Raw genomic sequence first — 27,293 nt, 5'->3', positions numbered from 1 at the left:
AGCTTTTGCAATGTACTTTAAGCCCCCAAACTTTCCGCCACACCCCCGGTCCTTATTTGCTTCCTCTCTCCATATCCAGCAAATTTGAAACAGATCAGTGTCTCTACAAAAATTGCTTTCACTTTCTGTTATGACATCTTTTAGCACACAAAGGAGTAATTTGGTCCATCGAGTGGCCTCTAGTGGTCAGTGGCGGTATTTCACCTCATAGAAATGAGGAGTAGTTAGCCTTTTATATTTACAGTATAAACTCCTAGGAGCAAGGCGCTCTTCCCTCTTGTTCTCACATCCCTCTTCTCTCACACTTCAATTACAGCTCACTGAAAAGGGGCATGGCCTATGCTTATGAGTCACAATTAGGCCATGTCCCCATTTATTTCGCCCTCTGCGACGCTGAATAGATGCTGTGCGCATACGCACAGCGTCTATTCACTTCACGCTGGGGGGGACTCCCAACTGCCTCCCCCCTGCCGCGGGACACTGCCAACCCTGGGCGGGATGCAGGACCGTCCCTAAAAACTGGGACAGTCCTGCGAAAAACGGGACAGTTGGGAGGTAGGACACTGTCTATTACCTGCATCGCTTCTAACTTTAATCATTTATCTCTTCTTACGAAAACCTTTCCCCTAGACAACCCCTTTGCTTCCCTATGTCTCAGCGGTTTTGTGTACTGAGAATTGTGCTGTTTATTGTTACCTGTGCAGTTTTTCTGCTATTGTTATGTTTGGTTCTGTGTACCCTGTATTGTTCTAATGTGTGCTATATGTACAGTGCTTGTGGCGCCTTATGAACAACATGTAATAACCGTATATTTTCCAGGATTATAGTGTCATTTCTACAGTGCACTGCTGTTACTATTCTGCTACATTATCATGCATGCACTAAATGTACCTTGTGCAAGAGTTATGTTTATGAAGAGGTTATACTTTATGCATGCAATATTATATTAACAGAAGTCCAGATAACACTGTCTTCCAGGCAAATGTGTGTATCATGGCTTTTCTTTCATATGACAAGATCTGCGATATAGATATGACTGTATCTAATGCACAGATATAAGTTTATTTATAACTATAACCAAAGGCAAAAGAACCCAAAGCTGGGTGATAAATTTCACTGCAAGTGCAGTTACATTGCTTTTTGTTTTGCTAAATGTAAAACTATAGAAAACTGACATTTCTATTGCCAAAACACAAACAGATTCTTACCTTCAAGATAGGTGCCATAAATACAGAAATGCCGGTCAACAGGAACACCATGACACCTGTAACTCTTTGCTCCCTGCAACCAATAAAAGTAGACAGTTTAAGATCTAAAGTAAGGACAGTGAATATTCCAGCGTTGCCGACTTTTTAAGTCGGCTCTCCGGGAGAAGCTCGGAGAGGAGACTTTCAGCATGACTTCGGGGGGTGGGGCTTGAGTGTGACATCATTAAGCCCCACCCCAGTATGGGAAATAACCCGTTTTGCCTATCTCCGTGGAGGGGACGGCGCTATAATGACACGTTTGTGACATGTTAGCCCCGCCCCCTCAGCGGAGATCATCAGATAGGGTTATTTAAACGCTAAGGGCAGGTTGGAGGTAGCGGCAATCAGGGGGCTAAGCGGAGGTGCCCAGGATTCCGGGAGGATTGCCCACCTTTTCGGGGGGCCGGGAGGGGGACACGATTTTCGGGACCCTCCCGGCCATTCTGGGAGGGTAGGCACCCCTGGAATATTCTGTAGTGTATCATAAATACTTCTTAATGACATCAACCTGTTAACATTTATACAGTGGCATAACTACAGAGGGTGTAGTAGCTGCTATGAGGCTCAAGCCGCTTCAAGGGCCTGCTGCTCTCCCTGCACCCAGTCACTGGCTGCATGAACCCACGTAACTCCCCCTTCACCCCCATTAAGAATGGCCGCAGATAAAATAACATCCCTTCCCACAAGGCTTCAGCCACATGATAGTAGACAGGTTTTGATTGGTTGCCCATAGCAACATCACATTTGAAATAGAATACACTTCTTAGTAAAATTCCCCCAGTGTCTCAACCTTCCCTTGACACACACACACACTTGTTCTCTCTCTTCCTATTTCTCTCCCTGCCACACTCCTTCCAACTATTACTTGCTCTCCTCTCTTTCTCACTCCCTCCCTAATACCATCTATCTCCTTTATTCCCCCTTGCTCGCTCTCTCCCTCTCTCTTGATCCTTCACCTTTTCTCTCTCTCTCTCTCTCTCTCTCTCTCTCTCTCTCTCTGACACCGCCTCTCTTCCTAAAGCCCTCTTCTCCTGCTCTCTCATCTAATTTCTTTTTCTTTCACACTCTCTTCTCTGTCTCATTCCCTCTTTTTCCATGAATCTCTCTCTCTCTCTCCCCTGACACCTTTTTTGTCTCATACTCCCTTCACTCTCTCCTGCTCCCCTTAGGGGTAATGTAGTGACAGCAGCAGGGGGGAGCATTCAAAATTATTTTATGGAGCCCACAAATTCTAGTTACACCCCTGGGTTGGTAGATAGACAATATCGAGACACACTTGTAACTAATGTTAAAGAAAATAAACGTACAATATACAGTATATAAAATAAATCTGCCTGCATGTCTGGTTATAGTACCTCACTCCCAAGAACTTTGGTTGCTCTCCAGGAGCAGAAGTCTCAGTTTCCATTTTCAAGCTGTCAATGTGGGCAATGGATATAACAGTCGCAGCCACATACCAAGGAAGACCCATAAAGGAGCACACAATCATCAGGACGGCTACCCAAAACAGGTCCAAGTGATACCCAGCCCCTTTCTTTGAAAAAACAAAAACAAAACAATGAGCATGCATGTTTAATCACATTTATACCGTAATGACATTATTATAAATCTGCTAAAGATAAAGACACCCCACAGTGGATCATGTACTCCTGTGTTGATTATAAAGAAGATAAAAGGGTTACCCAGTCATGACAAAGGATCTCATAACATATACCGTAGCTGTGGTTCAATTAGGAAATACTGCTACATATCGAGACGGGGGAAGGGGGAGTTGAAACAGATTAGACACCTGAAATCTGAGAGTTTAGGAAGCAATGGGTAGGATTCTACAAAATAATTTCAGGGAAAGGAATGGATATTTTAGTCGCGTGAGAAGAACACTTAATTATGCTTGCTACAATGATAGCTGGGTGGTTCTACATTTCCCTTTATACTATGTGCTGTTTTTCATGGGCCACACTCTGATCTCGAAGGTGATCTGTTACATAAGTCTATTATGGACCTCACAACATGTCATTTCCACACTACTGACACAGGACAATCCCACCACTCGACGGTTCTCACACAAAGGCCCTTATTCAGATCTGATCGCATTACAAATTTGTTCTCAAAATGGGCAAAACCATGTGCACTGCAGGTGGGGCAGATGTAACATGTGCAGAGAGAGCTACATTTGGGTAAGTTATTTTGTTTCTGTGCAGGGTAAATACTGGCTGCATTATTTGGTACTTATGTAGTATCTGGGCTGCCGATTTTCTGATTGTATGCCTTACCTTAAGGCATACAATCAGATGCGATGCGACGTGATTTTTGGCAAAATCACCTCGAATCGCATCCGATATCGCATCGGATGCGATTCAATGCGATTTTTCCGACCCAATTTTAAAATCGGGCGCCCAGATACTACATAAGTACCCATTATTTTTACACTGCAATTTAGATTTCAGTTTCAACACACCCCACCCAAATGTAACTCTCTCTGCACATGTTACATCTGCCCCACCTGCAGTGCACATGTATTTGCCCATTTTGAGAACAAATTTGTACTGCAATCAGATCTGAATAAGGGTCAAAAGTCTCCATTGAAAAATAAAGTCTTACTTAAACAATAAAAAAGGTCCATATTTTAATGTTTGTAGTTTTTTTTTTTATGCAAAATGTTAAGTTAATAAATATTATTTTTTTTTAATAGAATTTGCAAACGTAACTTTTATTAAAGCATTGCTTTCCTATTAAATAATACTTCTGTTTCAAATCTTAAGATTGTTGGTTTTGAAAACCCAACACAGAATGGGGCGTGTTGCGCTGTTAGGTAAAAAAAAATCTCCTAATACCTCTGTCTGAACAAAAATGAAAGTGGACACATTGTTTAAACAAGGTATCAATTTATATAAAAAGTTGCAATTTAGGATTACACAATTAAATCAGATTTAAAAATAGTAAAGAATACATCTAAAATACAATATCTAGCATACTAACTATAGTGGGCGCCCAACTAACATATAAGTACCATAGATAATTAATTATAAACAGTCACTCCTGGATGTCAACAAGCTGTCTGCTGAATAGATAATAAAGGTCCATGGAGTAATGGGTTAATGAGCAGTTATTCGGTATTAGAGCCTGTTCTTAATTATGCAGGCACACAAGCACTTCTGATAGCTTAATGTTAGTAGAAAAAGCCGGTCAAATTCAGTGGCATGAAGTAGTTCGTTTTAGCTCAGAATCCCTCTGCTACCTGTAGATCCCGTTCAACAGTCAAAACAGGTGTAATGCACAGTTTGATATCTCACCCCACTGGCGTTGGCAATTGCCGCTGATGTGTACAGCGTTCCTTCTGTAGGCAGTAGCTGTCAGCGGCAATTGCCAACGCCAGTGGGGTGAGATATCAAACTGTGCATTACACCTGTTTTGACTGCTGATCGAGATCTACAGGTAGCAGAGGGATTCTGAGCTAAAACTAACTGCTTCGTGCCACTGAATTTGACCGGCTTCTTCTACTAACATTAAGCTATCAGAAGTGCTTGTGTGCCTGCATAATTAAGAACAGGCTCTAATACCGAATAAATGCTCATTAACCCATTACTCTATGGACCTTTATTATCTATTCAGCAGACAGCTTGTTGACATCCAGGAGTGACTGTTTACAATTAATTATCTATGGTACTTATATGTTAGTTGGGCGCCCACTATAGTTAGTATGCTCATACCCCCACTATCCATGTCGGCATGGAGTTGATTTTATAGAGTGTGGCCTGCGCAGCGATCCACCGAGCCCGATGCGTGGCGAGCGTACGCGGAAAACTAAGCAAATAGCTTAGTGGGTGCCCAACTAACATATAACTACCTTATCTATTTATAAACCTACAAATAAATCTGGAGACCCATTGACCTAGTGCCACCATCTATACATAGATATTGTATTTTAGATGTATTTTTTACTGTATTTAAATTAGAGATGTGCAGGTTCTGATTTACTCTGATTTCAAAGCAGGATCTTATTGGCTATCCCAAATCACATGACAGTTGTTGACAGTTGATAGCCAATAAAATCCTGCTTTGAAATCAGAGTAAATCAGAGCCTGCACATCTCTAATTTAAATGTGATTTAATTGTGTAATCCTAAATTGCAACTTTTTATATAAATTGATACCTTGTTTAAACAGTGTGTCCTCTTTCATTTTTGTTCAGACAGAGGTATTCTGAGATTATTTTTCACCTAACAGCGCAACACACCCCATTCTGTGTTTTCTGTCTTTTCTATCTATTTTGTGAACATAGGCATACTCATTAGGACGTGTGCAGCAGTAGGTGTTTAAGACATATAACTATATAATTATCACTCATATTTTTCCATATAAGCGCCGGGAGTTTTACAGCCTGGAGAAAGGTTCCTGTAACCAGCCTCCGATCTGTAATATTTTCTTTGAAAACCCAACAGTTAGTAAATATACCCCAGGTGTACTAGTAACATAATTCTGAGGAAAGGATATCAAACACTAAATATGCAGCTAAGTCATTGCCTATTGTTATTGTAATCTCTTCCTTCTACTGTATGTAACTGAATCACTACATATTTGCATCTCCCACTTGCTGGCTTTTGTACGATAAATATAGAATTTTTACTGATAAAGGCTTTTTATTTATGTAACTTATTTACCAGTGATACCTTTGCATTTTGTCTTTGATTGATTTTTTGATCCGCAGTAATTCTTATAATGCAATCAGCTGGGATACACTTCACACACTTAGAAGTTGCATCATTTCAGGGCGGAGAGGATGGTATGTGATTAGAGGGGAGAGGTATCAAGCATTGGAAAGAGATAAAATTGAAAGTGATAAAGTTCCAGGCAATCAGCTTCTGTCACTTTATACATGCTGTGTTTGCAAAATGGCAGCTGGTTAATTGGTACTTTATCTCTCTGCACTTTGACCAAGGTTTGATTCATCTTCCCTTGGATCCTTATCTTAGATAAAGAGGGCAAAACTGAAGATGGAATTGCAAACCACTGGTGAAATCCTCAGTAACACAACACGGCTACTTGCATGGAAAAAAGCTCAGTGTCTAACGATAAATAAATAAATGGTGTCTGTAGCACGATCTTGAATATTTTAGTGGTTTCTAATAAGGATGTGAAGAAATGTTGTTGAGGAATATAGAGAGCCAAAAACGTGAGACCAACCTTAAGCTTGTTTTCCTTCCTGTTGACAATGACACCTGTAATCTGTTGGTCCATGAAGATTAAGATGGTGACAAGAAGAGCAGGAAGAGCAGCTGCCAGATACACCCACCAGGGGTTTCCTCCAAATGGAGGGACAAACCAGCCTCTGTGAGGACTTGTCGGCTTAAAGGAAGAGAAAGTAATATGATAAATGTGTTGGCCCCCTCATCTGTTCCAGTGTTCCCATTAGTGGTTTAGCACTGTATTCCAGATCCAAAGGCCCTGACACCCCCACACCATTTTAACCAATATCAATCTTTTTTAATAAACATTTGTTGTTAATCTAGGTTGTAGCTCTGCGCACGCCTTCTAGTGTATGAGGAAATAGTATTGTGTCCCCAGATGTTGTGTTGGTACCACAGAGTACATACACAGTAGGTAAATTGGATTTATTTTATTAAGCAATAGTAAGTGGGATCAGCAGATATATAATAAATAATAAATGCTGCGGTGCTGGGATGGAGGTGTATTGCTGTATCAGATGGGTGTATCAGGGGAATTGGTGCAGTCATGCAGAATGTCTTTAAAGTCTCATCTGCATGCTGGTGATTGCACCCAAACTGTACAACAAGGGAAATGGTGTGGGGGTGGGGAGGAGGGGGAAACTCTGTGTTTGGGCAATGCACAGAGTAAATGGGGGAAGAGGAGTCACTGGCTGAAGTCTCTGGAAAAAAGTCACAGTGGTCAAGGCAAGTGTGCTAAATGGCACCGGGGGCTGGCGTCCCTAACCTGCCGGTGGTACATCTATCACTTACCCGATACCAGCAATGCTTGGTAACACAAGGAGTCCCACGCCTTGTGTAAGTGATTCGCGGCGGGTAAGTGACAGATGTACCACCGGCAGGTTAGGGATGCCAGCCCCCCGGTGCCATTTAACACACTTGCGTTGACCACTGTGCATTGCCCAAACACAGAGTTTCCCCCTCCTCCCCACCCCCACACCATTTCCCTTGTTGTACAGTTTGGGTGCAATCACCAGCATGCAGATGAGACTTTAAAGACATTCTGCACGACTGCACCAATTCCCCTGATACAGCAATACACCTCCATCCCAGCACCGCACCATTTATTATTTATTATATATCTGCTGTTCCCACTTACTATTACTTAATACAATAAATCCAATTTACCTACTGTGTATGTACTCTGTGGTACCAACATCTGGGGACACAATACTATTTCCTCATACACTAGAAGGCGTGCGCAGAGCTACAACCTGGATTAACTGCATCTTTAGGAGTTTGGACCACTCCAGCTCGGCAGCCCCTTCAAACACTGACTATCTGTAGCGCTGGCATACCAACACTTTCAAAACCTTTGTTGTGTATTACTGTATATAATAAATCTGCAAACCGACCTAGTCAATAATGTAAGATAAGATCCTAGACACGGGGGTTCTATCGAGTTATATTTGTAAGAAGTTAATGTAATGCACATCTTATGACACTCACCTTAAACTCACTAGGTACAATCAGCTTTGGTGTATCAACTCCGACAAGTGCATCAATTCCAACGAAAATAAATATTGACAAGATGATGGCAAAGTCGCTGATGAGTTTTCTGGCCTGAAATAGAAAACACAAACAAAGAAGGACTTTAAGCAGTACTCATGCATGTGAAAACAGTGTCGTGTACAACTGCCAGAGTAAAGCAAACATTCACATTGATTGCAGCTTTCCCAAGCTTGTATTGTTATTAAACTAAAACTTTGGTGCTATTCAGTAGCCTGCAAAACTGCCAAGGAAACAAATGAAATACATTTTTTGGTCAGTGGCAACTGCAGAGGTAGAGACTGTACAAACCTAGGATTTATATTTGTTGAAATAGTATATGTATACAATATATGCTACTTATATCCATACTATGACCAATATTATACATAAACAATATGTTGACAAAACTATCAACAATTCCATTTTACAATACAATTCTAGATGGAAGATGCACATAATATTGTGCTAACTTATGCAAACAACTGTGTCTTGTAAGCCTAGCATTAAGCATATCTAATGCAACTAGTAGACTAATGCCCCATACAAACTAAATGAGTCCCCGTCGATGCCGATATTGGTGGCTGCGATTGGTTTGCATACACACTTGCCAAGGCCTGGGGAAAAGAGAGTGACACCTGGGGGGAGCGACAGCATGTCTGTCGTGCTAACGAGGACTCCCTCGTCTGAACATGTACAGATGAGGGAGGGGATCGTTAACGACATGTGGAAGCATGCATCTTTAATGAACAATATTGCTCAGATACCCCTTTCTGAGCAATATTGTGAACAATATCACCTAGTGTCTATGGGGCTTAAGGTGGATACACACTACTGTAGATAAGATGTGTGCAATGAAAGATATTAATGAACAATTTCCCTTAAAGCATCAAAAAAGTAAAACACGTGAATCGGAAAATGACTCATCGAACCATATGTTTTAGGCATCCTTTCAGTATTTTTTCGCGATTGCCAATTAGACTCAAAAAAAGTGAGTTGGCATTGGTGAAAAAACACTAAGAAATGTGCAAAAATGCCCGCAATTGAATACTTATTCTGTTTTTTTTTTATTTTTTATGTCAAGCCGAAAAAATGGACTTAATTGAATATCCTCCTTAGTGGCTTAAATATAGCAGCACAGATTTTGAAAAATACATATTATTATACTTTATCCAGAAAAAAAGCTGCATAATTATGACTGACAGTTCTCCCCTTGTGTATTATAGCTACAGCAGTTATTTGTTAAATGTATGTTTAACTTATTTCACCTGAAGTCATCCAGTTTCAAATTGAACAGTTCCATTATTTAAGAAGCCATACTACAAAGGATCTAACAATTTGCTATATTTAATGTAGAACAATTCGTTTTCCATCCTATCTTTCCAAGCCAACATTTCTCTTTTGTTGATCTTAAAAGAAAAAGTTAGATGTTGGGCAGAGTTTGCCTGACTGAACCTTCATTCACCTGATACTTTAATTAACTGACTACAGGTAATGTCTGTATGCAGGTTCTGTTTCAGTGGTTCCACAATGCACTGCATGATCAAATACATTTCCGCTAGGCAAAATAGTTGCATGACATTTGACATCAAATAAAAAGCAGGAAACAGAGCAAATTAAAAAGGCCCATATTGTTAGAAGTAAAGGGGACGTGGCTATAGGCAGGATATGTAAAATATAGCTTTAGAATAATTGATTTAACAAACAATGGTGTCAGAAATTAATAGATTTAAAGATGTGAGGTATTGCCATAAAGTTAAGCTATGTCTCTTTCCTTAGGTGTAGGTATTGTGGTGGACTTTTTTTTTTTTTTAAATAAAACCCAATGTGAATGGTCACCATGTTAAGCTGGCCATACATCAGAAAGATCGATCTTAAGATCGATTGCACTCATGATTGTGTACAATTTCCCTTGAAATCCCCGGCAGTCCTTGGTGGTTTTTGGACACACAATCTACACACAATCCATCATACAATCAGTCATACAATCCATCTGCTGCATGATTTTGTACACAAGATGTGCACACAATCTGCATACAATCCATCATACAATCAGTCATACAATCCATCTTATGATTGATTGTATGATTGTGTAAACAAGATGTGCACACAATCTGCATACAATCCATGTTACAATCAATTGAGATTGTATGATTGGGTACAATATCTTTCTGATGTATGGCCAGCTTTACTCTCTATCCAGTATGTGGATCGGTGCTCCATATATGTTGTAAATATGTACGTTTTACACCACCTATTATAAAACGCAGCCAACTGGAAATTCTATAGCAAGCCATTTAATTGCATATTGTATTAAAAAAATAAGCTCAATCTAGGTAAAAAGACAAAATTCCTGACTATGTTGATAATAAATGATAGAAAAGCAGTATATACAGATGTGTCTTCTTGGTGTACCGAGTGCTGGGTGACTCAGGCACACCAACCACCATTCTTAATCAACATGTGCACTTTGAGCCTGATTCAGACCAGTTCGCTAGGCTGCGTATGCTTGCAGTCTAGCGAACAGGGAATTGCCGCCCGCCAAACATCCTCCACTGATTAAACCCCCTCTCTAACATGCTATGTGGCCACACAGATGAAAAATAATTCAATGGTCACTCACCATCGAATGACTATTCACCTGTTTGTTAATAAAAGTCAGTGTATACTGACTTTTATTATGGCCGCAGATTGCTGAATTTGGGGTGGGCGTTGACATCATGTGGCATCAACCGCCAGCTACAAGCAGGGCATCGACACACATGCGTCTTTGTTGTTTGTACATGTTTAAAACTACTGTAATTCCTGCACAGGTAAAGTTGCAGCCCAGCATCTCGGATACACTGAATGCCAGTGGCATAACTATGGAGGGTGTAGGGGATACAGCTGCTATGGGTATTGGCCCCAGAGTCACGCTTCGGGCTCGGTGGCTTGCTGTGCTCGCCACACTATATAAAGTCAACTCCACGCTGACGTGGATAGTGGCGTTGATAGTACGGGTGGCGTGGGGGTGCTTTTAACATTGTAAGCAACTATTACGGTGCTTATACAATTATTTATCTTATAGGGGACACATTTAACATTGAAAACACCCATTAGGGTGCTTATACAATTTTAAATCATATACCATTGTATATGCCATACAATGGCATACAATTCGATGGTATACAATTTAAAATTGTATAACATCGGCTAACATTGCATCGCATACCATCGTATGCCTTATAGAATGTGATGCGATGGGCGCCGTGCTAGGAAACAAGTACCGAAGCGCTAATACGCGCCGCCCGCATCTCTATCTGTCTCACTTTTTAACACGCACCCCGCAGCCACACTATAGATATGCCACTGGACACGGAGCGGGCAGGGGAGGGAGCGGTAGAGCGGGGTGCGCACGTAGCTTGTGCTCCACCGGCTCCGTCCTCCCTACGCCCCTGATTACAATATTCCTTTTTTCTGCATGAAACTTTAATACAAGACATTAAATATTTGTGTTTAAAAAATTTTTTTTTTTATATAAAGCAATTAAAAATGTTATGTTTACTTCAACTGATTTTTCCCATGAAACAAATGCATTGTGGGATAAGAGAAGAAAATTTGTAGTTTACAAACGCAAATGTAAACATTCTCCACAACTGGAAAAACATTAGTACAGTTATTACACATGCAAGCACATTCCGCTTCAGTTATGGCTGTAGAAAGTTGTTTTGCTGCATTAGTATGCGTTAATGTTTAGGAGGGGATCGTGCTGTTCAGGCAGGTGATGCAGGTAGTCACATTCCAGCACACCTCAGCATTATGAATATCTCCCCACTGTCTGCTTACAGTGGTAAGCTATTTATATTGGCTTAATGAATAGTCATGTGAAGGCAATCTAACAATTCCATTTGTTCATCCAGTAACTAGCTACAGTTAGTGGTAAATTTATTTACGTTTCAGATTATATCTATCCTTTTTTTTTATTGCATATTAGAAATTGAAAGACAGATTCTGATTAGTTGCTATGGAAAACATCACCTCTTTTAATCGTTAGGTGCTTTAGTAAATGCAGCCTTTAGTTTATTGCTACACTCGGCTTAATTTCTGTATATCTGACATTGAATGTGCAAAATTGGAACCTCTCTTTTATCTCTCCTTTCCTTTTATTTTAATTGGTTACTGATATTCTTATTTTATGGAATGTGTTTTTTTAATAATCATTAATATTTACAGTTGCATATTATGCTACTGGATACTTTAACATCTTAGGGTGGTTCACAGGCCTATATGGGAGCACTGATGTTTTTATTTTCTTAGACCAGTGGTTCACAAACTTTTTTGAATCACGGCCCCCTAGAGTATTAGCCATTTGTTTTTGTGATACCCACAGGCAAAAAGTTTCTTATACCACTTTCAGACATGCGACCCGGCATTTACCCAGCATTTTTAGTGCTGGGACTTTTACACTGAGCAGCAGATTACTTGTTTAAAAATGTCAACCGGGTAATTTGTTGAATTACAAGGGTATTTCTTTAATGTAAAAGAGTCAACTCGGGTTTCAAATCCCAGGTCGCTGACCCTGGTAAAGAGCAGGATCGGTTACCCGGGGTTTAAGATCCGGGTTGAACCTTTCACGCTGAAAAAATGACTGCGTAGAATTGCTTTACCCGGTAATTTGATGTTCAGTGAGAAAGGGGTATTATTGTGTAATTTAAAAAAAAAATATGTAAATTGTGTTTATATGTCATCCTTAGGTTCAGTTATGTGGTGAGGAACAAGCTTTGCTTCTGTTTGGTCACATATTTTATGATTGGAATCCATAAGCATTGGTTTTGCCTATTAAATTGACTATAAATTATTTGAATGGGTCCTGGACCACTAAGGCAGGCCACCCCTGCAAGTGTTCTGAGGCATCCCAGGGTGCCACGGCACACAGTTTTAGACCTTAGTGATGACATCAATCCTTTGTGAATTGATAAAATGAACATTGTTCTGGCCAAAAACAGTGTAATCCAGAGAGTGTGGCAGAAAGTATTTAAGGGTAACAAATAAAATAATTTACTATTTACAGCAAGAAATAACTGATAAGCAAATATACTTTACTGATTTTTTTATGTACGTTTTTTTTCTTTCTGTACCTCTGTAGTTAGATACCTACCGTTGTTGGGAAATACCGACTGGTCTTAAATTTTTTCAGAGCCATTGAGCATGTATATGTGCCGAAGAACAGGATAAAGGACATTAACGTGATATCAGGAACATAGTCACAATTGTTTCCAAGCACTTTACCACCGTATTTGAGACATTGTTTCTTGGTTAAATTTGCCCAAACAATAGAGCTGTTGTGGTGCTGAAAGGACAAGATGGGATACAGTACATTGAGTGCCACACACATAACTGTATACTAAACACGTATTTCCTATATGCATCTGGCTACATACCAGGAGCGGAACTTGTGGGTGGTGAGCCCAGGTGCAAAAATATAATTTGGGCCCCCCTCTTCCACCCCAACCCAAGTTCACAATATGCAACATGGCAGTGGGTATCTTAGCCACAATACCATTCTTAATAGCAGATACTTTAATAAGTATTTACACAAAACTGACCCTTTCCACACGTCATTACTAGGAATGGAACAGGATCATTTGTAATAGTGATCTAAGTCTACCTGCTGTACCAGTGCTGTGGTAGAAGAATAAAATAGATGATTCCCCTTTATTGGGGAACTCCCTCTTGATATCATATTGAATTGACAGGTTTCCACAGAAATCCAAATAAAGCACCTACACTTCCACCCTGGTGATTCAGGGGACTGTCTGAAGAGTAAGCCTAGGTAATATCCATTTAAGACTCACATATACATATGATCAATTTATGAAGGAGCAGGTATAAAGATGTAAAAAAATGCCTGAGGCATTTTTAGCAGAGGGAGCGGAAATTAATAAGGGATGTAACAAGCATAAGATTTTGGATGTGATATATCCTGCCACCACATGCATAGCAGCATTTGTTAGTGCAATTAAAAAGGCAAAAGAAGTTCAAATTAAAGTTGTTCTTTGTGTTCTGAGCAGTGGCGGTTTTTGCCTATGGATTGCAGGGCTGCAGCCCCCCCCCCCCCCCCCAGGAAAAATCCGCCACTGTCTCTGACTAAGTTAAGCCAGATGCAGTCCATAGGCATGCGCAGTACCAAAGAAGCTAATGCGCATGTGATGGGCACTGGAGGGGACCAGGAATGCAGCGGTGGTGCAAGCGGAGGAGGGGCAGCATTGCGGCAGCCCCCTTCCTCCGCAGAGGTAAGAGCCACTGCTGGTTCTGAGTTTTTGATCCGAGGCTCAGGAGTCCGTACTGTGAATGTGCGGGTGCCAGCCAGAGCAATTGCCAGCTGCCTGCGGCAGAGAGCGGAAGGATCCCTCTTAAAGGAACTGTAGTAAGAAGTCCATAGGGATCTACCAGTAATATCATCTATGCTATCCAATGCAGACCACTTAAGAGCATATAGATTGTGGAAACCAGCGGAAACTGTTTTTGGTGCGGATACATCCTGCTGAGGAAGGGAGGGGCATAGTTCATAGCTAATTATATTATATTTTATTTACAAGGTGAAACACTGTATATAAGTCTCACTGACTTATATACAGCGTTTCACCTTTTTCCAAGAGTTTCTCAGACAGAGGTGGAACTTTAGGCTAGTGAGCCCAGGTACAAAAATATAATTTGGGCCCCCCTCAAACACCCCAACCCAAGTTCACCATATGCAACATGACAAGAAGAGGCAGAGGATGACAGGGAGAGGCAAGAGGAGGCAGAGGGTGACAGGAAAAAACAGTGGGTGACAGGAAGAGGGTTCCAATATCCTAAATGCTTGGGACCAGAAGTATTTTGGATATCACATTTTTCTGTATTTCTGAATATTTGAGATACCTTGGGGATGGGACCCAAGTCTAAATACAGAATGAATTTATGTTTCATATACACCTCATACACATTTTAGATATGGGAGACTCTTCCTGTATGTAACAAAGCAAATTTAAATAAAGAAATTCATGAAAACAGTATATGAGCACAGATAAGCAGAATAATATATTAATGGATGCAATTAACAGAACAAATCATATAGCATACAGAACACTACTGAAGGGAGACAGATGGAATTATTTACTAAGATGGGATTTCTATTGAAGATGGGATGTTGCTATTGGAAACCAATCAGATTCTATCTTTTATCTTCTAGAATGTGCTAAATAGATAAGAAGTAGACTCTGATTGGTTTCTATGGGCAACACCCCACTTTAATAGAACTCCTATCTTAGTAAATAAATCCCAGAGAGTAGGCAGATATGAGACACATGAGTTAGGGCATATCATTCAATATAAAAGGCTAAATTCTCATCCCTTTTTTTTTTAGGTGAAGTATCCTCAGTGACCACTAGAGGCCACTAGATAGACCAAATGACTCCTTAACAGAAAGTGAAACCAAATTATATGTTTAAAACTTTCTGGATATGGTCAGAGGGGGATGTGAAGATAGTTACTAGTAACTTTCTGAAGTCACTAAAGAAATCTGTAATTTGAGGCAAAAAGGTCTGTTTGTTTAAGGTGAATCACACTACTTATGAAGCAAAATGTACTGCAAACAAGCTATGTTGTGGTGCTGAAATCATATACATTGTGGTCCTGTCAAACTGCAGAATTAAAATATTCAAGTGTAGCGTGTGACTATCCGGGTTCAACATCCTACACGGAACAATTTTCAAAGTCATCATCTCTGGGGTATTTCCCAGAACATACTCACCGAATCCTCCGTGGTCACACTTAAATAGTCCATTGGGAATGCTGTAGTTTCATTAAAAAATGAAATGTTACCTGCAACACAACAATGAATACTCCATCACAGTAATGTTAACACAAACCATAATTTAACTCATAATAACTTTTTGTCATTTATTTTTACTTTATTTAAGTTCATTCTAGATTTTGGGGCTGATTATGAGTAGGGGGCAAAAGAATAAGACAAGTAACTTTTCACCTGGACAAGCCATGTAGCAATGTAAGAGTGGGGGGTACATTCATTGCTTTTGCATTACAAATACTGTAACTACTGGCTGCTTTTGCATGTAGCCAACAAATACTGGACAGATCTATTTTGACACTGCAATACACTGTAGATGTAAACTAGATCGCACGTCTCCTAAATCACTCTGTACATTTAAAATCTCCCTAAGCCTGCAGTGTAACTTGGTGTAAGTTACTTTCTTCTTTTGCTTTCCTCCAACTAAGAATCAGCCCTCTCTATACCACATTTTAAAAATTGCACCCAGGGCCGGACTGGCCATCTGGCACTTCTGGCAAATGCCAGAGGGGCTGATGGCCAGGTGGGCTGATTTCGTCTTGCAAGGTGGAGGCTCTACCTCCCTATCAGTGCACAGAGAGAGCCGCTGGACTCGTGGCGGGTCCGGTGGCTTTCTCTGTGTGCCACTGAGGTGCAAGAGAGAGAGGGGCATTACATGACGCTATTCCCCTCTCTCCTGCAAGCCAGGAGAGGTACAGTAGAGCATACATTTGCGTTGCATGTGTGCATGCACAAATGCCAGGGCCGATCCGGCTGCCCAGTCCGTCGCTGATTGCAACTGTTTGGTAAATAAATAATTCAATTTGGTTTGGTGAGTGGATATTGATAAAAAGGTCCCCTAAACTATAAAGACATGTGAGTCACAAGAACTGTGGGGCTAATTCAGTCCCATTTGCAGGGCTACAAATTCAAAGCCCGAGATATTATCAAATGAACACGCATGCACAGTACACTGGGGGCACCCCAGGGTTTCTGGGAGTGCCACCTAAAAACGCAGAAGGGTCCGGTCATGGGGAGGGAGGGCCGCTGACATCAGCTCCCCAGAGCCATTGCAGAGCCAGGTAAGTCTAGCATTACTTGGTGCTATGAACAGGGGGGATTAGATGGTGACCGATTGCAAATGATTTTCCCCACAGGGAACACAGATGGGGTGTCGTTTAACTTTCACAACCCAGAGATCAGGTCTGAATCGTGCCCTGTGTACGGGTATAACTTTCAACTTAAAATCTTAAAAAGCAGTTTGTTATTAAGTGGATTTCGAAACATACACCACAACAAAACCGAGCTGTAACTATGGGCCGTATTCTAGTTCACTCTTAGAGGCAATTTCCTTAGCTGGACAAAACCATGTGCACTGCAGGGGGGCAGATGTAACATGTACAGATAGAATTAGATTTGGGGTGAGTTATTTTGTTTCTGTGCAGGGAAAATACTGACTGCTTTATTTTTACACTGCAATATAGATCTCACTTTGAAGAAAAACTCCACCCAAGTCTAATTCTCTCTGCACATGGTTTTGTCCAGCTAAGAAGGAATTTGTCACTAAGAGTGAACTAGAATAAGGCCCTATGTAACTCATAACAAGTAGTTATCACTGTGTCTGTCCAATAGCTACCACACAAATATTTTTAAATAAAGGGCCTAATTCAGAATGGGCTGCTAATTAGGGAAAACGCATTGGACTGCAAGCTGAAAAAGAAAGGAAAAAACCCTTGCAAAATTGCAAATGCATCACAAATATCGATTTATCCAAAGATCCATTTATAAAACCTGGACCATCGGACAGTTTTTCCCAACTGCACCAGAATTTTCACGAAATATGTTGGCAGTCTATAACTGTTATTAAAAAAAAATCTACTTATCATGTTTTGTGTTGCTTCAAACTAATTGTCACTGACCTTGACCCTCACTGTGTATCCTACAAAACAGGTAAATTATTTCAAACTACTTTCACAAAGATATTATGAGGTTGCTGAGAAGATTGGAGGAATGTACTTGCTGCCACTAAGAATTCTATGTCAAGCACAACATGGTTATGGCAAATAGGAACCAACAGTTGTATAACCGCTAATAGGGCAGATGTATTAAGACTTAAAGAGATAAACATGAGGGTAATAAGGAGTGTTACAATTATTGTATACAATATTGCAGCGGTTCTCAAGGTGTGGGTCCTGACCCCAAAGTGGGTCCCGACCTTCTCATCATGGGGTCGTGACTCCATGTTGCTAACCATCAGGCTGATAACTTTTTAATCTCAGTCAGTGATTCAAGGAGTCTGAAAAATCTGTTATTTAAGACTCCTCTCATTATTTTGTGCCTCCACAATGCTGCCATGTTTGTGATGTCTGCTGACTACACATGTGATGTTATGACCCTCTGCAGTAACTTGCTGGGGTCCTGTAATTATTTTTATTCTCTGATGGGGTCCCAGAGCAAAATAGTTTGAGGAACCCTGCAATATTGTATACAATATCGCATCTCATCACATCTCGGATTTACGATAAGATGAGATCTAGCACAAAAAGTATGTTCTGCACATATTTTTTGTACTAGATCTCATCTCATTGCAAAACCGAGTTGCGATATTGTATAGAATATTGTATACAATAATTGTAGCGTGTATGGGCACCTTGAGAAACGTCCAGCCAATCACCTCATAAATGATATTTTTCAAACACAGCCTATAACATGACAATTATGGGCTGATTGGCTGGACTTTTATCACTCTTTATTACCCTCACGTTTATCTCTTTTTAAAACTTAATACATCTGCCCCCATCTGTTTTGCTACTGCAAACTATTCTCATACTTGATAAATGTAAACTGTGCTTTTCTACATGTGGTGGGAATATTGGGGTTTGGTTTTTTATCTGCAGGATAATGAAACATAGTGCACCAGTTATACCATCATGTTCACAGGAAATGCAAATCATTTGTTATTCTAGAAAACAGTATCACACAATCTTTGGGCAGTGGAAACATGTTTGGTTTCCTGTATACAAGCAAGTAAACATACATGTACACAGGAAACATTTTCCATTACATAGAATGTTCATCACATTCTCTGGCTTTATATTCCAACTTTAAAATGATTGGAAGCGGACAAAGCAAACTGACAATAGGGTCTATGTACTAATGAAAGAGATACAGTAGAGAGAGAGAGAGATAAAGTACAGTTCAATTATCTCCTAACTGGCATGTGCAGATCTCTATTGTCAACGAGGATTACCCTCTAAGCCACAACACCACTAACAAGCTGTGAATGTATGGGAACAAGGAACAGGTGTGTCGTCCCCATTTTCTGTGTGTGCTGATGACAATATCTGTGTCCTTGAAAGCAACTTTACTGCATGAAACCATCGGCATTCTTAAAGAAACCTAGGGTTACTCAGATGACCAGTGTTCACACTTCTCAGGTTCTCTTCATTTGCATACGTTGAGCACAGCAGCTCCCTCTGCTCCTGACAGGTTACTTTTCCCTTCATGTAGATAGTAAAGCTGGAAGCTCTGAGGTCCCATGTTTTGAACTTGAGTCCAAATGCATTATATGTTTAGTGTCTCTGAATAGAATAACAGTAAATATTGTTCTTTTTACATTATTTAGCATTCCTGATTTTCCTTTATGGGCTAATGGATTTCATTCCGGTCCATAATTTCTTGAAGCTTAATACCCTAGTAGCATTTCTTTACACAGTATAATTTCTGCCCATAGTCCATAGTTGCCTACCCTCCTGCATTCTGCAGCAGACTCCCTGAAATAACAGCCATCTCCATCTCTCCCTCATTAGTCTAGCAATCTCACTCATGTCACCTAGCCCACATTACACTGTTACATTTTTGGGAGAAAAGGAATGAGAGATCGATACATTTATATTGAAGCCTCAGTCCATTCCCCAGCACTTTAGAAAGTATAGTAGCTCTTACTAACTGCTTTGGGGCTCATCTACATTTGGATATAAAGGCCCATACACACTAGACGATTTTCACCTGAAAGTCGCCTGGTGTGTATGCCCCCCCGACTGCTGACTGGCGATGATGCGCGCTCCCGCATCATCGCCAGCGAGGTGGGCAGTCTGCTGGTTTTACCAGCACATCTAGCGATGATGGCTGGTTTTTCAGCCATCATCGCCAGGTGTGTACGTAGCACAGGCCAGCAATGTATATATTACTGGCACCACTACCCACCAATGAATATTTATATATTGGCCAGTGATAATATATACATTGCTGGCACATGCCAGCAATGTATATATTACTGGCACCACTACCCACCAATGAATATATATATATATATATATATATATATATTTATATATATATATAGTAGCCAGTGATTTATTTATATTATATATATATATACTGTATATATATATATATATATATATATATATATATACACATACATACATACATACACACACACACACACACAATTATGGAAGAAATAACGTACAGTTCATTTCTTCCATAACGTACAGTACTTTTACTGCGCTGCCAATGGCGTTTTGGGATTTCACCTGATCGCTTGGCTCCGAATATACACAGCCCAGCGATCAGTTCTGAATCAGGCCTCAAGAACAGGAATGCACTGAATAAAATGGCCTCTGCTCCCACCCTTGAAATACAAACCCCGCCCATTATGTAAATAGCCTTTTATATAAAAGATTTTCAGCAAAGTCTTTTCGCTCCTGAAAATCTCTCGCGTTTTGGCAAAATAGCTCAGTGTGTACGCACTATTTTGGTCACAGATATACCTATCAAAGATTTTGGCAAAGTCTTTTGAAATGAAAATCTTTGAGTGTGTATGGGCCTTAAGTCATTTTAAAAGATTTGTCTCAGATGTAGCAGTACACACCCATGCTTCTAGGTGCAACATTCACAATCTTTTTATATATGGAACTAGGCATGCCCTTTCAGAGGAGCATAACAAGCCCTCTCAATAACTATAATCTCCCTGAAACTAGTTTTCAAAAGTAAGCAAGTATGCCATAGTCTAAGGTATAGGTTAAATGTCGCGAGTCTACACTGGCTTGAGTGAGTACCTGTGTGTCTGGTTTGGATTTTCAACCGTAGACCTGAAATAATTTTCCCAACTTGTACATTACAAAATAATATTTTAGTGCAATATAAATAATATTATAATAATGCTTACTCGGGTCCGGAGGAAAACATGTGCAAGTCAACAGAGTGACATCCCCAATTTTGAAATGAGAATTGATTGGGTAATAATCTGTAAAGTGGATCATCTTCTTAAATGCATCATAAATGAAGATGAAGCTGATGAGACAGGCAAATCCTTCTTCTGTAAACCGTGTGAAATACTTGACCAATGAGCTAGCATCTGTAGCCACAAGGATGAGACACAAGAAAGCTGACCAGAGGCCAATCCACAAGCGGAACTCCAAGTAGTCAAAATGATTATCTCTGGAAAATTAAAAAATGAATGATGAAATGTGATGTGAAGAGCAGAAGTAAAGCTAGATGAATCCTCATTGACTTATCTTTCTCACAATTTGTAACATATATACATGCAGGCTTTGTCACCAGACCACTTCTACAGGTGAAAAGTTATGGACGTTCTGGGTTGACTTACTTGCTGAAATTGAATAAAAGTCTTTCAAACACAAGGACAGGTCCCGTACTACTCAGAATTGTAAGTGGCTGACCACCAAAAAGGCAAAATACACCACCTGCGACTGCAGTGCCGAGGAAACTTTCCAATACTCCCTGTAGGAGAAGATCATACATTTAAGGTTTTCTTTGTAGATTTCAAAGTTAAAAACAGAAAATTAGATTAACTTGATACATTAATACTAGTTGAAATCAATTTACATTACAATCCAACAGAGATGTTATAACAGACATATAATAAATTACTTGACCTTTCAAACTGTTAGGGTTAGTAAAATAAAATAAGACTAATCAGACCAAAATAGTTAATTGTCTTAGATTTGTTAATTACATTCAATTTACCTGTTGTGATTATTGTATAATCATGAGTTAGAAATATGATAACATGTGAACTTCCTGTGTGCAAGTAGAGTAGGGATTCATTTAGGTTTGCTAACATATCACATGTCCATTTGCTATAGCCAGGTACAGTACTCTGCTATGGTCTGTCACCTGACACAAAAGTCTGCTAGTTATGATGTACACTATGTTTGATAGAAATCTTTTACAAGACCAGTTGGTTTAGTTTTGAAAAGCCCTTTGCCATTGTAGCCAGTATATACAAAAGTAAATATTGGTAAACATCTTTTACAGATTGCCCTTTCCATTCAACATAAGGGTGTACTATACAGCATGGGTATAACCATAGCGAGACCCAGGGGGGGGGGGGGGCTGGACCCAGGTTGCATTTAAATTTCCCAGTTTTGGCTGGTAAGCAATTGGGTCTGGTGCATTGTCCAGCATGAATTGTGTGACATTACAATTTCAGTGAGAGGTGTGTGCATAAGCGTGTGCACATTGAGTGTTAGGGGTGCACAGGCACCCACTAATGCTGTGCTGTGGCCATTATTATGAACACATCCCTGCCGATAGCAATACCAGCAATACCTTTTACCAAAGACATTTGCTTTTTAGAACTGTATTCCATTTAAAGAAGCATCCAATAATTAGTTATGTGTGTTTGCATTGCTAATTGTACTAGATCAGTGGTTCCCAACCCTGGTCCTCAAGTACCCCCAACAGTGCACGTTTTCCAGGTCTCCACACAGAATCACAAGTGACATAATTAGCTCCACCTGTGATCTTTTAAAATGTGTCTGAATAATGAGTGCACCTGCTGGGTGACCTGGAAAACGTGCACTGTTGGGGGTACTTGAGGACCAGGGTTGGGAACCACTTTACTAGACCATTGTCATATACTGTACATACCTGAGTCATCCATGTATGTTTTTGACATTATTTGCATGTACTGTTACGCAGAGTAATTAGAAGACTAAAACTGAAAAAGGCAGGAAATTATGGTGTGGCGAGTGCCAATAGATGGTGGTAGACATGTGTGATTGACGGTGTTGGACACACCCAATGGGCGGTGCTAGACAAACCCTTTTGACGGTGCACCCCCTAATAAAATGTGCTGTGCTCGTCTATGGGTGTGTGTAGTGGATGTTATAATGGTAATGGGACACTGTGGCCTAATTTGAACTGGTGGCACAATATGAAATGGAGAGCACTTTAATGTTTCATAATCAGATCTGCTCATTGTACTGTGGATGACACTATGTTACATAATAGGAAATAGGGCATTTTTAATGTGGCACAATATGAAATGGAGGCTATATATTGTGGCATAATATGATTTAGAGCACTGTTATATGGCATAACTTGAACTAGAGGGCACTCTAATGTTGCACATGAAATGTCATAATGTGAAGTAGGGATACTGTGTGGCCTAATGTGTACTGGCAGCCCTACAATGTGAAATCATGTAAACTACTGAACTGTCATGGTTCACAAAATTAACTAGGGCACTACTAGGGGGCATACAATTAATACATACTGCAAAGAGTTGTCTCTCAAGTAGCACTGAGACAGGGGCCAATTTAATATGTTGCTAAGGGCCCCATAAAGTTCTGGGTATGCCCTGCGGGACAGTACTAACCTTGTACTAATAACTTGTGCATGCTAGATCAGGTTCCAAATATGCATCTATATTTGTAATGTTTCTCAGTTTTGCATTATTATAGACAATCAGTTTGATTAACTAAAAGTGCTCATTTTGACAGTTGCATATAATTCATTCTATTGAGTCAGGGAAGTAAGAGGCTGAACGTGAATAAACAGTAAAGTCTGTATGCTGGCTCAGCAGAGAGCATACTGAGAGCGTTCATTCACCCTGTGTTTCTTCCATTCCATATTTTACATCTGGACAAAGGAGAGAAAAGCTCACAATATTGGATTGTAAGCAGTGTTCCCTCTAAGCTGTGCGCGTGTGCGCGCGCACACAACTCGCCGAGCCCGCGCACAGACATTACAACTGAGCGCACAAAGGTTAAAATCTTGTTTTAGTGTGCCACAAGGTTAATAAGGTTGAAAATCACTGCTATAGTCTATATGTGTGGTGTGTGAAGTGGTTGAAAATCACTGCTATAGTCTATATGTGTGGTGTGTGAAGTCTGTAAACATTCAAATTGCTTTATTAACTCAACAGAACTCGAAACCTAGGCCTGTATACGTTATGTGACGCACAAAAATGTACATTTCCTTCCAAAGTTGCACAGCCAATATCTTTTTCTGCACAAAGCCTTCGTAAAATTAGAGGGAACATTGATTGTAAGGTCGACGGTGTTTAGGTAAACAGTCAATAGGTCGACCACTATTGTCCACAGGCAAAAGGTCGACACATGAAAAGGTCGATGTGCCCAAGTCGATATGAACATAATATATAAACAAAATATGTATAACTCCCAACGGCGCCAAAAGATGAGTGAAGTAGTTTGCAAAAATGATAAAAGAGGTGATAAATGATGCAACAATACTTCCTTTCAATACATAGGGGGTTCCCTTAGATCCTCACATTCAATCAGGATGTCCCCAGCGGGTAGAGAAATTCAGTGTATGTGGAAACAAAAAGGCTTATGATGGTGAAGCCAGTTTTTAATTACATACACAAAAAATACATAATACAGTACAATACAATGTTAAAAACAATGGATTCCGGGAAGCAGAATGTAACAAGGTGCTAATTACCAGCTGCAGTATCAGAACTGGTGGTTAGTCAGTTCATAAGCTTGAATAAATCAATAGTCACCAGTCCAAAACGCCCGGGTAGTCGGTCTGGGAGCAATTGATCCAAGGTAGGATAGAATCCTTCAATACATCCGTCCCGGAAATCCTGATGCCACAAATTACGCCAACGCGTTTCGACCCACGAGAATAAAGGGTCTTTTTCAAGGCTGTGTATGTGGCTAGTGTAGAGTTCTCCCTTTTATAGCTTGAATGTCCAGGTGAAGCAGTCAGCGGTAACGAGCGTTCACCTCCTTCCTCCGCCCGCACCGCTCACTACTTCCGGGTCCAATAATGCGATATGTCACTTCCTGCTTATGGAACGCAAATTGCGTTCCATTACGCCGCACTTCCTGTTCTTTGTACTCCGAAAAGACGGAGAAAGCATCTAAGTCCTGTCTGTGAAGAATGATGTAAGACATCACAGAAAACTATTAGAGCAGCGATCTCAGGATACAGATGTTCATACTTAGATTTCATACGCAGTGATAAAGTGCATATAGGAATATATATACGCATAGAAAGAAGTGCAAATACACAAAAATTCTAAAAAGTACATTTAAAAACCAAATATCTTTACCAAGCACGTGAATTAAAAAGATAGAGTGAACAAATTTATGTTTAAAAATATTTCATAAAAAAGTTCCATAAAAAATTCTTCCTATAAAAATTCCTATAAAAAAGTTCCACAAAAATTCCATAAATATGCCATTAAAAATATATCATAAAAACCATTTGATCTCGAAATCCGCATTCAGACCACCTGGTTTTAGAGTGCCAAAATCGTATATGCTGCGCATCTCTGCTTTAGCCAACTGGGTGCTCAAATTCCGCAGCCGGTGATTCGATTTGACACGTGTCAAATCGAATCACCGGCTGCGGATTTCGAGATCAAATGGTTTTTATGATATATTTTTAATGGCATATTTATGGAATTTTTGTGGAACTTTTTTATAGGAATTTTTATAGGAAGAATTTTTTATGGAACTTTTTTATGAAATATTTTTAAACATAAATTTGTTCACTCTATCTTTTTAATCCACGTGCTTGGTAAAGATATTTGGTTTTTAAATGTACTTTTTAGAATTTTTGTGTATTTGCACTTCTTTCTATGCGTATATATATTCCTATATGCACTTTATCACTGCGTATGAAATCTAAGTATGAACATCTGTATCCTGAGATCGCTGCTCTAATAGTTTTCTGTGGTGTCTTACATCATTCTTCACAGACAGGACTTAGATGCTTTCTCCGTCTTTTCGGAGTACAAAGAACAGGAAGTGCGGCGTAATGGAACGCAATTTGCGTTCCATAAGCAGGAAGTGACATATCGCATTATTGGACCCGGAAGTAGTGAGCGGTGCGGGCGGAGGAAGGAGGTGAACGCTCGTAACCGCTGACTGCTTCACCTGGACATTCAAGCTATAAAAGGGAGAACTCTACACTAGCCACATACACAGCCTTGAAAAAGACCCTTTATTCTCGTGGGTCGAAACGCGTTGGCGTAATTTGTGGCATCAGGATTTCCGGGACGGATGTATTGAAGGATTCTATCCTACCTTGGATCAATTGCTCCCAGACCGACTACCCGGGCGTTTTGGACTGGTGACTATTGATTTATTCAAGCTTATGAACTGACTAACCACCAGTTCTGATACTGCAGCTGGTAATTAGCACCTTGTTACATTCTGCTTCCCGGAATCCATTGTTTTTAACATTGTATTGTACTGTATTATGTATTTTTTGTGTATGTAATTAAAAACTGGCTTCACCATCATAAGCCTTTTTGTTTCCACATACACTGAATTTCTCTACCCGCTGGGGACATCCTGATTGAATGTGAGGATCTAAGGGAACCCCCTATGTATTGAAAGGAAGTATTGTTGCATCATTTATCACCTCTTTTATCATTTTTGCAAACTACTTCACTCATCTTTTGGCGCCGTTGGGAGTTATACATATTTTGTTTATATATTTCTGTACTTTGGAGTTGGGAATCTCCTTATCTATAACTTTGGTGGCAGCCTAAAGAAGCGCAGAACCAGGGATAATATATTGTTTTTCCACATACGATATGAACATAATGTCTACACAAGCAAACGTTTGAAGGAAAACTTGCTCGGCATAGAAAATGGTAAACACAAGGTTATCCCTGGATCTTTTGTGTCTATGTTGACATACAGATGGAGCCGGCCTAGTCTTTGCAGGGGCTGGCGAAAGTATCGCCAGCCCCCGGGTCCCCACCGTCGCCGCAGGTCCCCCTCGCCGCCACCCCCCCCCCCCCCCGCAAACCCTGCCTGTCTGCCTGAAGCGGAGACGGGCAGGGAGACGCTGCACAGCCGCTGTGATACTGTCCCTATCGCCAGGTGCTCGCCAGAGGAGAGGATCTGGCGGGTGCCGTTGTTGAATGAGGCTGGCTCCATCTGTATGTCAACATGGAGCCCAATTAAATGTAACGCTTTGCTAACCATGCTTCGGGCAATGCTTTCTTCTATGCCGACATGGATGTTGACGAAAGAACAAATTGGTAAAAATCAGAAATCATACAAAACAGTTGTCAACCTTTTCATGTGTCGACCATTGGCATGTCAACCTTTTGCTTGTGTTGGGCTTTGTCCAGGTCAACCTAGTGCACATAGACATTTGTCATGTGTCTACCGATTGCCTGTTGACCACTAGTGGTTAACCCTATTGCAATAACACAGGATTTTGAAGAGTGTAATTATGTATAGCATGGGTCTTCAAACTGTGGCCCTCCAGATGTTGTGAAACT

The 27,293-nt window shown here is 40.3% G+C and overlaps 1 protein-coding gene across 4 annotated transcripts in view; it reads right to left on the bottom strand.

Annotated features, from left to right (window-relative positions):
- Positions 1-27,293, bottom strand: part of SLC4A4 (solute carrier family 4 member 4) — a 245,286-nt gene that overhangs the window by 28,270 nt on the left and 189,723 nt on the right. For all 4 annotated transcript variants that reach the window (XM_083174618.1, XM_083174619.1, XM_083174625.1 and 1 more), the window contains 8 exons: positions 21,381-21,514; positions 20,940-21,211; positions 15,731-15,801; positions 13,097-13,288; positions 7,921-8,034; positions 6,431-6,592; positions 2,603-2,781; positions 1,209-1,281 (listed from right to left, as the gene is read on the bottom strand). In XM_083174618.1, coding sequence (XP_083030744.1) covers positions 1,209-1,281; positions 2,603-2,781; positions 6,431-6,592; positions 7,921-8,034; positions 13,097-13,288; positions 15,731-15,801; positions 20,940-21,211; positions 21,381-21,514 — 1,197 coding nt within the window. The remainder of the gene's footprint in view (positions 1-1,208; positions 1,282-2,602; positions 2,782-6,430; positions 6,593-7,920; positions 8,035-13,096; positions 13,289-15,730; positions 15,802-20,939; positions 21,212-21,380; positions 21,515-27,293) is intronic.

The sequence above is a fragment of the Crinia signifera genome, chromosome 1 (genome assembly GCF_055691185.1).
Source record: "Crinia signifera chromosome 1, ASM5569118v1, whole genome shotgun sequence".
In the NCBI taxonomy this organism is placed as follows: Eukaryota; Metazoa; Chordata; class Amphibia; order Anura; family Myobatrachidae; genus Crinia; species Crinia signifera.
This window is presented reverse-complemented; position numbering and strand designations above follow the sequence as displayed.